The sequence below is a fragment of the Erithacus rubecula genome, assembly GCF_903797595.1.
Source record: "Erithacus rubecula genome assembly, chromosome: 23".
Taxonomy (NCBI): domain Eukaryota; kingdom Metazoa; phylum Chordata; class Aves; order Passeriformes; family Muscicapidae; genus Erithacus; species Erithacus rubecula.
In genome coordinates, this window is record NC_136675.1 from 5777346 (window position 1) to 5790249 (window position 12904).

At 58.9% G+C, this 12904-nt stretch overlaps 2 protein-coding genes across 8 annotated transcripts in view; both read right to left on the minus strand.

Annotated features, from left to right (window-relative positions):
* The window catches only part of LOC306811616 (coiled-coil domain-containing protein 28B-like), a 7358-nt gene extending 2714 nt beyond the window's left edge, over positions 1-4644 (minus strand). Inside the window, exons 1-6 of one of the 6 annotated variants that reach the window (XM_079325508.1) lie at positions 3400-3992; positions 2248-2480; positions 2015-2169; positions 822-976; positions 716-738; positions 184-453 (exon numbers count right to left, since the gene is read on the minus strand). In XM_079325508.1, coding sequence (XP_079181634.1) covers positions 184-453; positions 716-738; positions 822-976; positions 2015-2169; positions 2248-2480; positions 3400-3793 — 1230 coding nt within the window. In that variant the 5' untranslated portion in view covers positions 3794-3992. Of the gene's footprint in view, positions 1-183; positions 454-715; positions 739-821; positions 977-2014; positions 2481-3399 lie in introns of those variants that run through there. The other 5 variants (XM_079325511.1, XM_079325507.1, XM_079325509.1 and 2 more) reach the window with 5 other exon arrangements.
* Positions 4645-4812: 168 nt separating this feature from the next.
* TXLNA (taxilin alpha) lies at positions 4813-12830 on the minus strand. Of its 2 annotated transcripts, none has more exons than XM_079325872.1 (11): positions 12633-12830; positions 11212-11343; positions 10123-10461; positions 9579-9670; positions 8497-8667; positions 7758-7952; positions 7549-7668; positions 6847-6921; positions 6481-6573; positions 6180-6275; positions 4813-5792 (listed from the first exon to the last, which is right to left on the minus strand). In XM_079325872.1, exons 2-11 carry the CDS (start codon positions 11318-11320, stop codon positions 5511-5513), a joined length of 1572 nt encoding a protein of 523 aa, XP_079181998.1. In that variant the 5' UTR covers positions 11321-11343; positions 12633-12830; the 3' UTR covers positions 4813-5510. The 2 variants fall into 2 exon arrangements, with proteins under 2 accessions (XP_079181998.1, XP_079181999.1); XM_079325873.1 differs by having other exon boundaries at positions 12611-12830.
* Positions 12831-12904: the final 74 nt, after the last annotated feature.

Consider the following 12904-nt stretch of genomic DNA (forward strand, 5'->3'; position numbering starts at 1 on the left):
GCCGAACCGGGCTGGGCCCGGCCGAGCCGATCCAGCCGCCCTTCCCTCTCTCCCCTTCCCCTCCCTTCCCTTCCCTTCCCTTCCTTCCTTCCTTCCCTTCCTTCCCTTCCCTTCCCTTCCCTTCCCTCCCCTCCCCTCCCCTCCCCTCCCCTCCCCTCCCCGTTTCCCGGCTCTCTCCGGTACCTGCAGCCGGGTCACGGCGCGGAGCCGCCGCCGCTCCTCGCCCTCAGCCGCGGCCGCCATGGCAGCGGCGCTGCCTGATGACGTCATCGCGCCGCGCCCCGCGCCGCCATGGCGGGGAGGGCCCGGCCGGGCCTGGCTGGGGGGCGGGGGTGGCGGGGACAGGGACCGGGACAGGGACCGGGACAGGGACAGGAGCAGGGACAGGAGCAGGGACAGGGTCAGGGCGCAGCGTCCTCGGGGTCCGAGCTCTCGGCCAGGTGCAGCTTCTGTCTGAGAGCGCGTCAAGGGGAAGCGCCAGCACCGTCACCATGTCATTGTTATTGTCACTGTAGCCACTGTCACTGCCACCATTGTCACTGTCAACAGTGTTATTGTCATTGCCACTGTCACTGCCACCATCATCACTGCCATCATTGTCATCGCTATCACCACTGCCACCACTGCCACCATTGTCACTGTCACTGCCACCCCTGTCACTGCCACCATTGTCACGGCCACCCCTGCCCCTGTCACTGTCACCAGCCAAGGATACATGGAGCTGCTGAGCTCTTCCAGCTGCGGGAGCAAAGGCAGAGGCTGAGGGGCTGTGGGGACGCCGGGGATGTCCCCGGGCTGCAGGGGACAGGGGTGACACTCACGTGTGCCAGCAGCTGGTCCAGGTTCCTGTCGGCCGCCGCCTTCTTCTGCTCCTGGGGCAGCTCCTCCACACACACATCCAGCCCGAAGTGCAGCCGGGCCAGCTTCTCCTGCATCTCCCGCACGTGCTCCAGCTGCTCGAAGGAGCACTCCTTCCCTGGGGACAAACAAACATCCCACCCTGCTCCAGAGCACTCCTTCCCTGGGGACAAACAAACATCCCATCCCTGCTCCAGAGCACTCCTTCCCTGGGGACAAACAAACATCCCACCCTGCTCCAGAGCACTCCTTCCCTGAGGACAAACAAACATCCCATCCCTGCTCCAGAGCACTCCTTCCCTGGGGACAAACAAACATCCCACCCTGCTCCAGAGCACTCCTTCCCTGGGGACAAACAAACATCCCACCCTGCTCCAGAGCACTCCTTCCCTGGGGACAAACAAACATCCCATCCTGCTCCAGAGCACTCCTTCCCTGGGGACAAACAAACATCCCACCCTGCTCCAGGAGAGATCATCACAGCCCCAGCTCATTCCTTCCCTTTGGATCAATCCCAACCCCCATTCTATCCCTCCTTCTCTGTGGATTCATCCATCCATCCATCATCCATCATCCATCCATCCATCCATCCATCCATCCATCCATCCATCCATCCATCCCTCCATCCATTATCCATCCATCCATCCATCCATCCATCCATCCATCCATCCATCCATCATCCATCCATCCATCATCCATCCATCCATCCATCCATCCATCCATCCATCCATCCATCCATCAATCATCCATCCATCCATCCATCCATCCATCCATCCATCCATCCATCCATCCATCCATCCATCCATCCATCCATCCATCCATCCATCCATCCATCCCAGCTCATTCCTCCCCTTGGATCCAGGACATTCCCCCATCCCACACCTTCCCTGTGCCTGTGGAAAGGATCCATCCATCTCCCAGCCCATTCCTTCCCTATGGATCCAACATTTTCCCCATCCCACCCTCTCCCTATGAATTCAAAATTCCTCAGCCTCAAAATTCCCCAGCCTGCTCCTTCCTTGATCCCATCCCAAAACCCCATCGCATCCCAAAACCCCATTGCATCCCAAAACCCCATCTCATCCCAAAACCCCATCGCATCCCAAAACCCCATCTCATCCCTCCTCCCCCGTGGATCCCCGATCCCCCTCCTCACCGAACGCCTGCAGTTTTCCCGAGTGGAAGTCGCTGAGGAGGCCGAGCAGCCCCCCCTCCATCTCGCACACATCGGACACATCGGTGAGGAAGCTGTGCTGCAGCGGGGCCCCCCGGGACCCCCCCGCGCCCGCCCGCGCCCGCTCCTTGCTCGTCCTGCGCGGGGAACACGGCGTTGGCATCGCCCCGGCCGCTCCTCGGGGGGTGCCCCGGGTCCCCCCGGGCCGCACTGACCGGCGGGGCCGCGGCCGCTGCCGGGGCGAGGGCAGCGCGGGCAGCGGCAGCGCGAAGGACGCGCTCTTGCTCGGGGGCAGCGGCCGGGGGGCTCCGGGGGGCGGCGGCTGAGCCAGGCAGGGCTTGGGGCTGCGCTTCTTCCTGCGCTCCTCCATGGCCGCGCCGCGGGGGCTGCGGGGGCTGCGGGACCCGCACCCGGCGAGAGACCGGCACGGCGCCGGGAGGATCCTGCACTGCACGGAGAGGATGGCTGGGGGACAGGACGGGCTGCCCGGGGACCCCCGGAACAAAGGGGGGACACCGGGACCCCCGGGATAAAGGGGGAACAGCCACGGGCACCGGGACTCCCGGGATAAAGGGGGGACAGCTCGGGGCACCGGGGATAAAGGGGGACAGCGGAGGGGCACCGGCACCCCCGGGATAAAGGGGGGACACCGGCACCCCCGGGATAAAGGGGGACAGCCACGGGCACCGGGACCCCCGGGATAAAGGGGGGACGGCTCGGGGCACCGGGACTCCCGGGTTAAAGGGGGACAGCCACGAGCACCGTAATCCGGATCAGGGCTCGGTGGAGCGGGAGAACCGGAGCAGCAGCTCGGTCCCCGTTCCCGGGGGGCTCCGCTCCCGCAGCATCCCCGCGGGAACTCGGCCGGGGCCTGAACCGCAGCCGCAGCTCCGGCCGGGCCCCGTCTCTCGATGGGAAAGAGGATTTCGGCCCCGAACCGTCCCGGCGAGAGCGGGACCGCGTGGGGACCGTCACCCACCCCTTTGTCCCGCCGAGCCCCCCGAGCCCCGCGCGGCGCCGGGACGGGGCAGCTCCGGGGGCTGCGGAGCCCCTTTGTCCCCTTTGTCCCCTTTGTCCCCTTTGTCCCCTTTGTCCCCTTTGTCCGCAGCCTCCGGCCGCTGTCCGGAGCGCCAGGGCCGGGACTGACCTGTACCAGGCCCGCTCCCGATGGACACCCCGATCCCACCGGACACCCCGATCCCACCGGACACCCCGATCCCACCGGACACGGTCCGCTCAAACCGGGATTTGCATTTAAAGGGAAAGGGAACTTCCTCCGGGATCCTCGGATTGGGAATGGGGCGCGATCCGGCCCCCGAACCCCCGGGTCGTTCCTGCCATCCCCTCCCGCCCCCTCCCCGCTTTACCCCGAGTCCCCTCGGTGTCCCCGCGGTGTCGCGATCGCAGGATCCGTCCCTGCTGGAAGGAGCCGGGCAGGGCCTCCAGCCCTGGCGCAGGGACGGGATTAAACAAGTGCCGTCCTCCCCACCCCTTCCAGGCCGAGCGCGGCTGCTCCTGTAAATCCCGGCTGGATTTTAAACCGATCTTGGACATTTTGGAGCCGATGGGGGCACAAGGAGGAGCCGGGAGGGGAGGGGTTGATACCCCCAGGGCCAGGACCCTCAGGGCTGGTGGCTCTTGGTGGCTGCACCATCCCGGGGAGGAACAGCCACGCTGAGCCACCTCCTGGGGACACCCCGATGTCCCCCCTTGAGCGGGGACATCCCATCTCCACTGCAGCAAAATGTCCCTCCCAGCCATCCCCACCGGGAATGCAGGCGCAGGGACACAGGGAAGCTGATGTGGTCACCCCACAGCCCAAAATCTTCACTCCCCCCATGGTAGAAAACGAGAGACAGCAGAGGCAGCAGCGAGGTCGGGAGTGTTTCTATTGGATACAGGATACACACGACAGCCCCCGCGGGGGTTTCTGTACCGTAACAGGGAAAGGACGGGGGAAAAAACAAAAAAAAAAAAAAGAAGTGGGGGGGTTGGTGAATTTCTAAGGGGTTTTCCTTTTGCTGAAGTCCAGATCCCGGCAGCAGCCCTCGCCCAGCCCGGCTGCCGGGAACGGGGCGGTGCCTACATTCACGGATCATCCCCGAGGAACCGCGCTGGCAGCAAGGGGCTGGAAGACAAAGCCACCACAGCTCCAGGGATTGTCCCTGTCGTGTCCAGTCACGGATCTGTGGAGCCTCGGAGCCTGTCCCTGCTGCCTTCCGTAGGTCTGGGTTCCCTGTAACCCCCCGCAGGAAAAGGGGACACGGAGGAGGCAGGTCCTTCATGGAGGGAGGATGTGAGAGCAGCTGTGGTGCCAGAAGAGAATCCCAAACGGATCCACTGGATACATCCACGGCGGGGAACGTCTCCAGCTTCCAGCACAAGGAAGGCAATGCTGGGAATAAAGTCTGTCGCAAACAGAAGCTGCAGCGAGGTTCGAAGCGAGTCGAGCTTTCCAAAACAACAGCGAAATGACAAAGTCTTGAGACACTAAGGAAAATCCCGGTGCCAGCAGGTCCCACGTCTGTCCCTAAAGTCCCTCTCAGCACATCCAGGCTGAGGCAGCACTGGGGAGATTCTTGCAGGCGGAGAGGGGAAGCAGCAGTGGGGCTGAGGCGCGCCCAGGCAGGGAGGAGCAGCCCGAGGGATCCCGCAGATCCCGCAGCCCGGGGGCTGATCCTCCTGCTCTCCCAGAGCCCTGGATGCCTCCGGGGCTGGGCAGAGGGGCTCGGGGGCACCTCCCCAATCCCTGTGCACAACGATGCAAAAACACTTGGGAATTAGACCTTTGGATTAACTGTTTAATACACTTTGTGCACGTGTGCGTTCAGCAAAGAGGCAACTGTGAATCGTAAGGCGGTTTTGAGACATTGGCAGGGCCTGGGAAGAGCAAAAAAATTTCCCGGGGGTGGGAGCAGATACCCCCTTTCCTGCTTCTCCTTGTGCCCATTGCAGACACAGATCCCACGGGGAGGAGGGGAGCTGCCTCTTGTGCCCTCAGCTCACACACGAGCTGCCAGCAAGAGCCAGTCCAGGAGCTCCCTCCTGCCTGGCAGAGGGAAGAGGGAGAAGCCAGTGCTGGGAATGCTCTGGAATCCTCCCAGCTCTGCTTTCAGTCCAGGGTGGAGTCGTTGTGAGGGTGGAGGAGCTGTCCCTTGTCCCTGTGCCTCTCCTGAGCCTGCCAGTGACAAGGTCCTTTAGTCAGAGGGACGAGCAGCTGAGGCTCCATATTTTCAATATTCACACAGGCAGGGAGCTGGCTGGGCCCTTCTGCTTCTCATGGATATCCATCAAGTGTTGCCCTGCACATTTCCATACATCTCATATATATATATATATATATATAAAATCTTTAAAAAACCCTCCAAAAAACCCCTAACCTAGGAAATCTCACATCCCCGGGAGGGCCGTGCAGTCCTTTCCCACCTGCGTGGAATCCAAAGCAGCTCCCGGGTCACGCCCTCCCTCTGCCCGGGGCTCAGTCAGTCCCGCTCTGCCCCGCCCCTGCCGTGCTCCGTTCCGCCGCCGTTCCCGCGGGATCCGGGCTCTGCGGGGCCTTTCCCGAGCTCAGGGGATCCGGAGCAGCCTCGGAGCTGTCGCGGGGAGGCTCCTTCAGCGGCTCCAGCAGCTCCGTGTGGGCGCACAGGTCCTGCACTTTCTTGTTGAGGTCGTTGCGTTCTGTCTGCAGCGCCCGGCAGAGCTTCTCCAGCCGCTGGATCTTCAGCTGCAGCCCCTCCAGCTCCTTGTCCCGCAGGGTTTTCTGCAGGAGAGGCAGAAAGGGACAGGTGAAACCCCACAGGGGATGGTGACAGGGCAGGGGGATGGTTTTCAATGCAGGGAGGGCAGGGTTAGGTGGGATATTGGGGGTGAAATTCCTCCCAGGCAGGAGGAGAAGCTGTGGCTGCCTCTGGATCCCTGCAAGGAGAAATTTGGGATAGTGGGAGGTGTCCCTGCTCATGGATGAACTTTAGGGTCTCTTTTAACCCAAACCATTCCATGACTGATTCTAGGGAAGCCTGAGGTGACCAAGCAAACCTCCAGCACCCAAAGCACCAAGGAGCTTGTTTCTCTTTTCCCCAGAGAGCACCAAGGCAGGAGCTGCCCTGTCCCCATCCCACCCTCCCCGTGCTCCAGAGCCTCCCCTCACCTCCTCTGCCATCTCCAGCAGGGCCTTGTTGCTGCTCTCCCAACGGGAACGGTACATGGTGGTCTCTTTCTCCAGCTTCTTGATTTTCTTGGTCATCTGCAGAATCCCAGAAAAGACACAAATCCACTCACAATTGTTGGAAGGGACCCACAGGGATCAAAGTCCAACTCCTGGTCCTGCTCAGGACACTCCAAAATAGACAAACCTCAGGGAGAACATTGCAGTGACTCAAAATTAACTGGAATTGTGGAGCTGGGGCTCTTGCAGCTCCCAGCAGCACAAAGGAAAAAATGTCACCCACCTTCTCCATCTCCTGTTTAAACGTTGTGAACACTTCACTGCTTTTGGAAAGGGTGTTCTGGAATTCCTCAAACTTCTCTGTGTACAGAGCCAGCTGTGGGGAGAGAAAGGAGCTGAGCTGCTGCCCTGGCACAGGGACAAACAGCAGCAGCTGCTCTGCCAAAGGAAAATTCTGTCCTGGGGAAACTTCCTCAGAGCAGAGTGTCCTACAAACACCTGCTGGCTGCTCCCAGTGCTGGGGAAACAATCCCTGAACAAACCTCAGCTCACCAAATCCAAACCCAGCAGGGATCCTGCCCTTCTGCTGCCCAGGGAGGGAGAGAAACCCCCAAACAAGCCAGGCTGAGCACACAGAGCAGCAGCTCACCTGCTGCTTGAGGTGAGTCTCCTGCTGCTTCATCAGCTCACACATCCTCTGGGATTCCACAGCTTCCTTCAGCAGCTGGGGAAGAGAAGAGCACAGGGAATGCACAGGGAGCACAGCCTGGACATGCCAAAATTTGGGATAACACCCAGGGATCCACAATAAGAGACAAAAAGTGTCCCAAGCAACTGCTCCAAGATTTACTGTAATAATACTGAGCAAGTTTAAGCCACAATAATCTTGTGTGAACAAGCCCAAGTCTGTATTGTATCCACCAGCCAAACCATATTTAGCTGTTTCTCTCCATATTTTGCTGTTTCTTCACACACTTAGCTGTTTTTCTGTGTATTTCTTAGTTTACACCAATGTTTATAACAGGTGCACAAAAAAATCCCATTTTAAGTCTTTTTCTGCAATTTGTTAAAACCCTTCAAAACCACTGAAAAATAAATTGTACTAAATAATAATAATAAAGCTAACAAACAAAATACCAAAATTAAAAAAACAAAATCAAGGTCTAGGCAGACACCAACCATTGTACCTGAAAGGCTCATGCAAAGCATAGAAGCACCAATCAAAAAACGTGCAATCACATAACCAGTAGTCTTACAATGTGTAATTAAAGCTAAAAAATAAACAATAAATCAATTTCTACATAATCATATTAATCTGCTGCCCAAAAGTTTTGTTCCTCCTACAACTCACAAAGTCCTTCTCCCTCTGGTGCCTCTCCTCTGCCTCCTTCAGCATCTCCTGTGCCTGCTGCAGTTTGGCATCCACCAGCTGCTGCTGCAGCTCCTTGTGCTTGAACACCTTGTCAATGTGCTGTGGGGGGAAGAGCAGAGCTCAGGGGGGATCCAGAGCCTCCCCCTGCCCTGGGGCAGCAGCAGCAGCCTGTCCCTGGGCTGACCCACCTCCTCCCTCAGCTCATATTGCTCAATCAGCTTCTTGAGCCTCTCTGCCAGCTCCATGTTCTCCTGGCGCAGTTTGGAGTTCCTCTCGTTGTGCTGCTCCATCTGCAGCTGGATGTCATTCAGAGTCACCTGGAAGTGGGAGGTCACCTCTTTCCTCTTCTCCTCCTCCTCCCTGGCACGCTGGACACCCTCCTCCTGCATGAGGGAAAGGAGGAAATTTCCCAAAATGATGTTGGAAACACATCCAGCCTGCTGTTATTCCTTATATCCATCAACTTCCCACCTTCCCTTCCTTCTAAAATTCTCTATTCTCCTCAGAGATACACAAGGTTTTACAGAAATGCTTGTACATATCTGGGCTATAAAAAATTTGATATCCCTGAACTAACAAAATTTGACAGAAGATGTGTCTGAAGATTTTCTGCAATTTCAAATAGCATCACATGGGCTGAACTGCATTCTGTGGAGTCACCCTTAACTGTGCTCCAGGGATTAGTGAGGGTGTGAAGCTTCACAATGACATTTTCCTGCAAGATTTTAAGAAAATCAGATCTAACCACCAATTCTGACCACTGCTATGAACACTGGGAGCCTGAAATGACAACTGCAGGTGATGATGGCTCAACACCAAAACCACAGCACTGGCCTGATGGCAGAGTGAAGGCAACCACTGGGAAAGGTGAGATTGCCCAACTGGCTGATGCAGAGCCCAGGAGAGGGACCCAGGAGCTGAAATCACCTTGAGGGTTCTGTTGTGCCTCTGCAGCTCCCTGCACAGACTCTCCAGTTTGCTGCGGGCCAGGATGGCCTTGCTGTGCTCACTCTGCAGGTGATCCTTCTCCTGCACCAGCTGGCTCTGCTTCTTCTGCAGGATCTTCATCTGCTTCTGAGAGTTCCTGTGCTCCTCCAGCTGGGAGAGGGCAGAACAGGACAGAGCTGAGCCCCACTGAGGGGACACGAGCTCACTGTGCCCTTCTGAGCACACAGGAGTGACACAGAGACCAAGGACAGGGGACAGGAGATCATTGTCCCAAGGACAGCTCTGTGACACTGCTGAGGGGTGACACAGAGCACAGGGACAGCTCTGTGACACTGCTGAGGGGTGAACAGAGCACAGGGACAGCTCTGTGACACTGCTGAGGGGTGACACAGAGCACAGGGACAGGGGACACGAGCTCATTGTCCCAAGGACAGCTCTGTGACACTGCTGAGGGGTGACAGAGAGCACAGGGACAGCTCTGTGACACTGCTGAGGGGTGACAGAGAGCACAGGGACAGCTCTGTGACACTGCTGAGGGGTGAACAGAGCACAGGGACAGCTCTGTGACACTGCTGAGGGGTGAACAGAGCACAGGGACAGGGGACACGAGCTCATTGTCCCAAGGACAGCTCTGTGACACTGCTGAGGGGTGACACAGAGCACAGGGACAGCTCTGTGACACTGCTGAGGGGTGACACAGAGCACAAGGATCTTTCTCTTCCTGAATTCCCACCCTGCTGGAATTGGAAGGACCTCCATGTTCCCCCAGCACAGGGAAAATGCACCCAAGGACACTTTGGACATGCACAGGCAGCCCCAAACCTCCTCCAGTTCCAGATCCATGTTTGGAACTTCACCTTGGCTCTGGTTAAAGGTGGGATCAGGCTTTGTGTGTGTGTGGAAACAGATCTGAGCTCCTCCTGCACCCAGATTTACCAAAATTCCTTCTGTCCACACTTCACAGACACCAGGCTGGACCCACCCTGTCCTATGCAGAGATCCCAGGACAGCAGAGAGCTCCAGTGTCCCTGGAATGTCCCTCTCAGAGCCCCAGGACTCACCAGCTCAGCATATTTCTTGCAGAGTGCTGCCAGCTTCTCCTCTGATGTGCTCAGGGTGTTCAGGGTCTGCATCAGCAAAGTGATTTCCTTGCCTGGCATGAGACATGGAGTGGGAATAATGCAATAAATAGGATAAAATGGCTTAACAAAGAGTTTTGCTTTGGAGAAGTGAAAAAAGGAGGGACTGAGCAGGTGCATTCCCAGGATTTCTCCATGGTTGGGGAACAGCTGGAGCAGCTGGATTTTGGAGGGGAAAACCATCTGTGCCCAGCAGAAGAGAAAGCCACAGAAGGCAGAGGCTGCACTGGGTGCATTCCTCACCCCCAGAGAACAGGAGATGCTCCCAAACACATCCAAGGCTCTGATTTCCCTGAGGATGATTAGGGTGGGATAAAATCCATTTATCCATGCACTGAGAGCCTTGGGCACAGCTGGAGCAGGGAATCCTTCCCTAAACACTTGGGGGACACAGAACCCCTCACCTAAATCCTTGGGGGACACAGAACCCCTCACCTAAACCCTTGGGGGACACAGAACCCCTCACCTAAACCCTTGGCTTTCTTCTTCTCCTGGGCTTTCTTCTGATCCCGCTCTCCTCCCTCCTCTCCTGGCCGGAATTCCTCGTTGCCTTTGCTGTTCTCCTTCTCCCCGTTCATCTCGGGGCCTCCAGGCTCCTGCTCCCCATTCCTGGGGGATTCACTGAGACCCTTCTCAGCCTCCTCAGCCTCGGGGGGCTCTCCCTGCCCCCCATCCTCCCCCTGGTTCTCCTGGCTGGCATCCACACAGTAGGTGTTGAGGATGTCCTCCAGCTGCCGGCTCAGCTCCTCCGAGACGTCGCGCACCGAGGGCCGGGAGGGTTTGGGATCCTCCTGGGTCAGGGGAGCTGGGAAAACACAAAGATTTGGGGTTTGGGATCCTCCTGGCTCAGGGGAGCTGGGAAAACACAAAGATTTGGGGTTTGGGATCCTCCTGGGTCAGGGGAGCTGGGAGAACACAGAGATTTGGGGTTTGGGATCCTCCCCTCAGAAAACACAAAGATTTGGGGTTTGGGATCCTCCTGGGTCAGGGGAGATGGGAAAACACAAAGATTTGGGGTTTGGGATCCTCCTGGGTCAGGGGAGCTGGGAAAACACAAAGATTTGGGTTTTTTCCTGGCAGGATAAGCTGCTTTGTTCCCCATCCTGACAATGGCAGATCATTCCCAACAGCCTTTGATCAGCAGAGCATGACCAAGCCCCTGACATCTGTCAGGAGGGAAAATTCCCCCCTCTTCCCTCTTCTTTTTTTTTTTTTTTAAGGAAAGCAGGTTGTGTGTGAGATTTTTTTTTTTTTTTTTACCCCCAGAGGAATTGGCAGCTCCAGGGCTGGGTTTTTTAGCATGACAATGGGTTTTAAACCTGTGCAAGAGCAGCTGGGTCTTTGGGATCAAACAGGGATGGAGCAGGCAGAAAAGGGGAAATCCTCCAGGACTGCACACACACACAGAGAAAAAAAAAAACAACAAACAGGATTTTCTGCCTTACAAAGAGCTGGATACAGCAGCTCAGCCTCACACAGAAAAAGCAACTCCCTGGTTCTTCCCAGGCTCCAGCAGTGCCCCCAGAACCCCCCCAGCCCCCAGGGGTCCCCCCACCTTCTGGGGGAGCTGCAGCCTCGGGTGAGTCCCCCTCTTCCAGCCCCATCCTGCTGCTTGTTCTGGAAGGACGTGGAGCTGCTTTGGTCTCCACTCCCTGGTTCTTCATCACAGCCTTTCCACCCTCTCAGACTGCAGAAACAGAAAGGGAGAGGCTTTGAGGACATCTGGAGGAGTTTTGGGATCAGCTTGGTTTGGGAAGGAAGGAGCCTGTACTGAGGAAAGCATCTCTTGACTGGGTTTGTGCCAGGATAATTCTCACTGCAATCCCCTCCTGGAGCAAGGCAGCACCTCCCAACCCACAGATAACAAAATTTGCCCACTGGGTACAACTCCCTCAGCACAAAGATCAATTCCTGCTGAATTCCCCGGCTAAGGAGAGGCTGAAATCCCAGCTGCTCATGCTCCCCTCCACCTCCGAGGGGTTGGATGTTCTCTGGCGATCTCAGGAGCCGATTGATGGTGCAGGGGGGGGGGAAGGGGCTGTTCCCTGATCGCTCCTGGAGGGAAAGCCGAGGGAAGAGCGGGGCAGAGCCGGGCCCGTGGCAGCAGCCACGTGCGGGACGGGGGCACCGGCACCGGCACCGGCACCGGCACCGGCCCGGGCGCGGCTTCCCCGCTGCTGAGACCGCGCGGCTCCGGCGAGAACCGGGACTGGGGAGAACCGGGACTGGGGGAGAGAACCGGGAGCGGGGGAGAACCGGGGCTGGGGGAGAGAACCGGGACTGGGGAGAACCGGGACTGGGGAGAACCGGGACTGGGGAGAACCGGGACTGGGGAGAACCGGGAGCGGGGGAGAACCGGGACTGGAGGAGAGAACCGGGATTGGGGGAGAGAACCGGGACTGGGGGAGAGAACCGGGAGCGGGGGAGAACCGGGGCTGGGGGAGAACCGGGACTGGGAGGGAGAACCGGGGCAATAACCGGGCTTGGAGAGTGATAACCGGGGCAATAACCGGGGCTTGGAGAGTGATGACCGGGGTAATAACCGGGACTGGGGGGCTGATAACCGGGGCTCAGGGGAAGAGAACCGGGATAATAACCGGAGCTCGAAGAGAGATAACCGAGATCGGGGGTAAGAACCGGGGCTCGGGGGAGGGAACGGGGGTTCAGGAGCGATAACCGGGGCTCGGGGCGATAAAGGGGGTTCAGGGCGATAACCGGGGTTCGGGAGGTGATAACCGGGGCCCGGGAGGGATAACCCGGGCTCGGGAGGGATAACGGCCCCGCGCTCCCTCGGCCCCGCCGCAGCACGGCCCGAGCCGCCCGCGGTGCCCCCGTTACACCGGGAGCTGCCCCCCCAGCCCCGTTATAGCCCCGGGCGCGGCCCAGCCCCCGGTGCAGCCTCCGCCCTCACCCCCCGGTGACCCCCCCCGTTAAAGCAGCCCCCCTCCCCGCACCGCGGTGACGTCACGCGCGCACCCCGTGACGTCAGCGCCGGCGGTCTGACGCAGGTGTCGCCTCGTTCCTCAGCTCACGGCCGCTCAGGGCCCGGCGGCGGCCCGGCGCATCGGCGGGGGGGTGAGTGCCGGTGCCCGGCCGGTGCCGGTGTGGCGGCGGTTCCGGCGGTACCGGCGCTGAGGGAGCGGCTCGGCCCGGGGCCTCCAACGGCCGCGCGTGCGCCCGCCCGTAGCGCCGACCAATCAGCGCCCGCCGCGCAGGGGCTGCCGGGAAGCAGCGGGGAGACGCGGCAA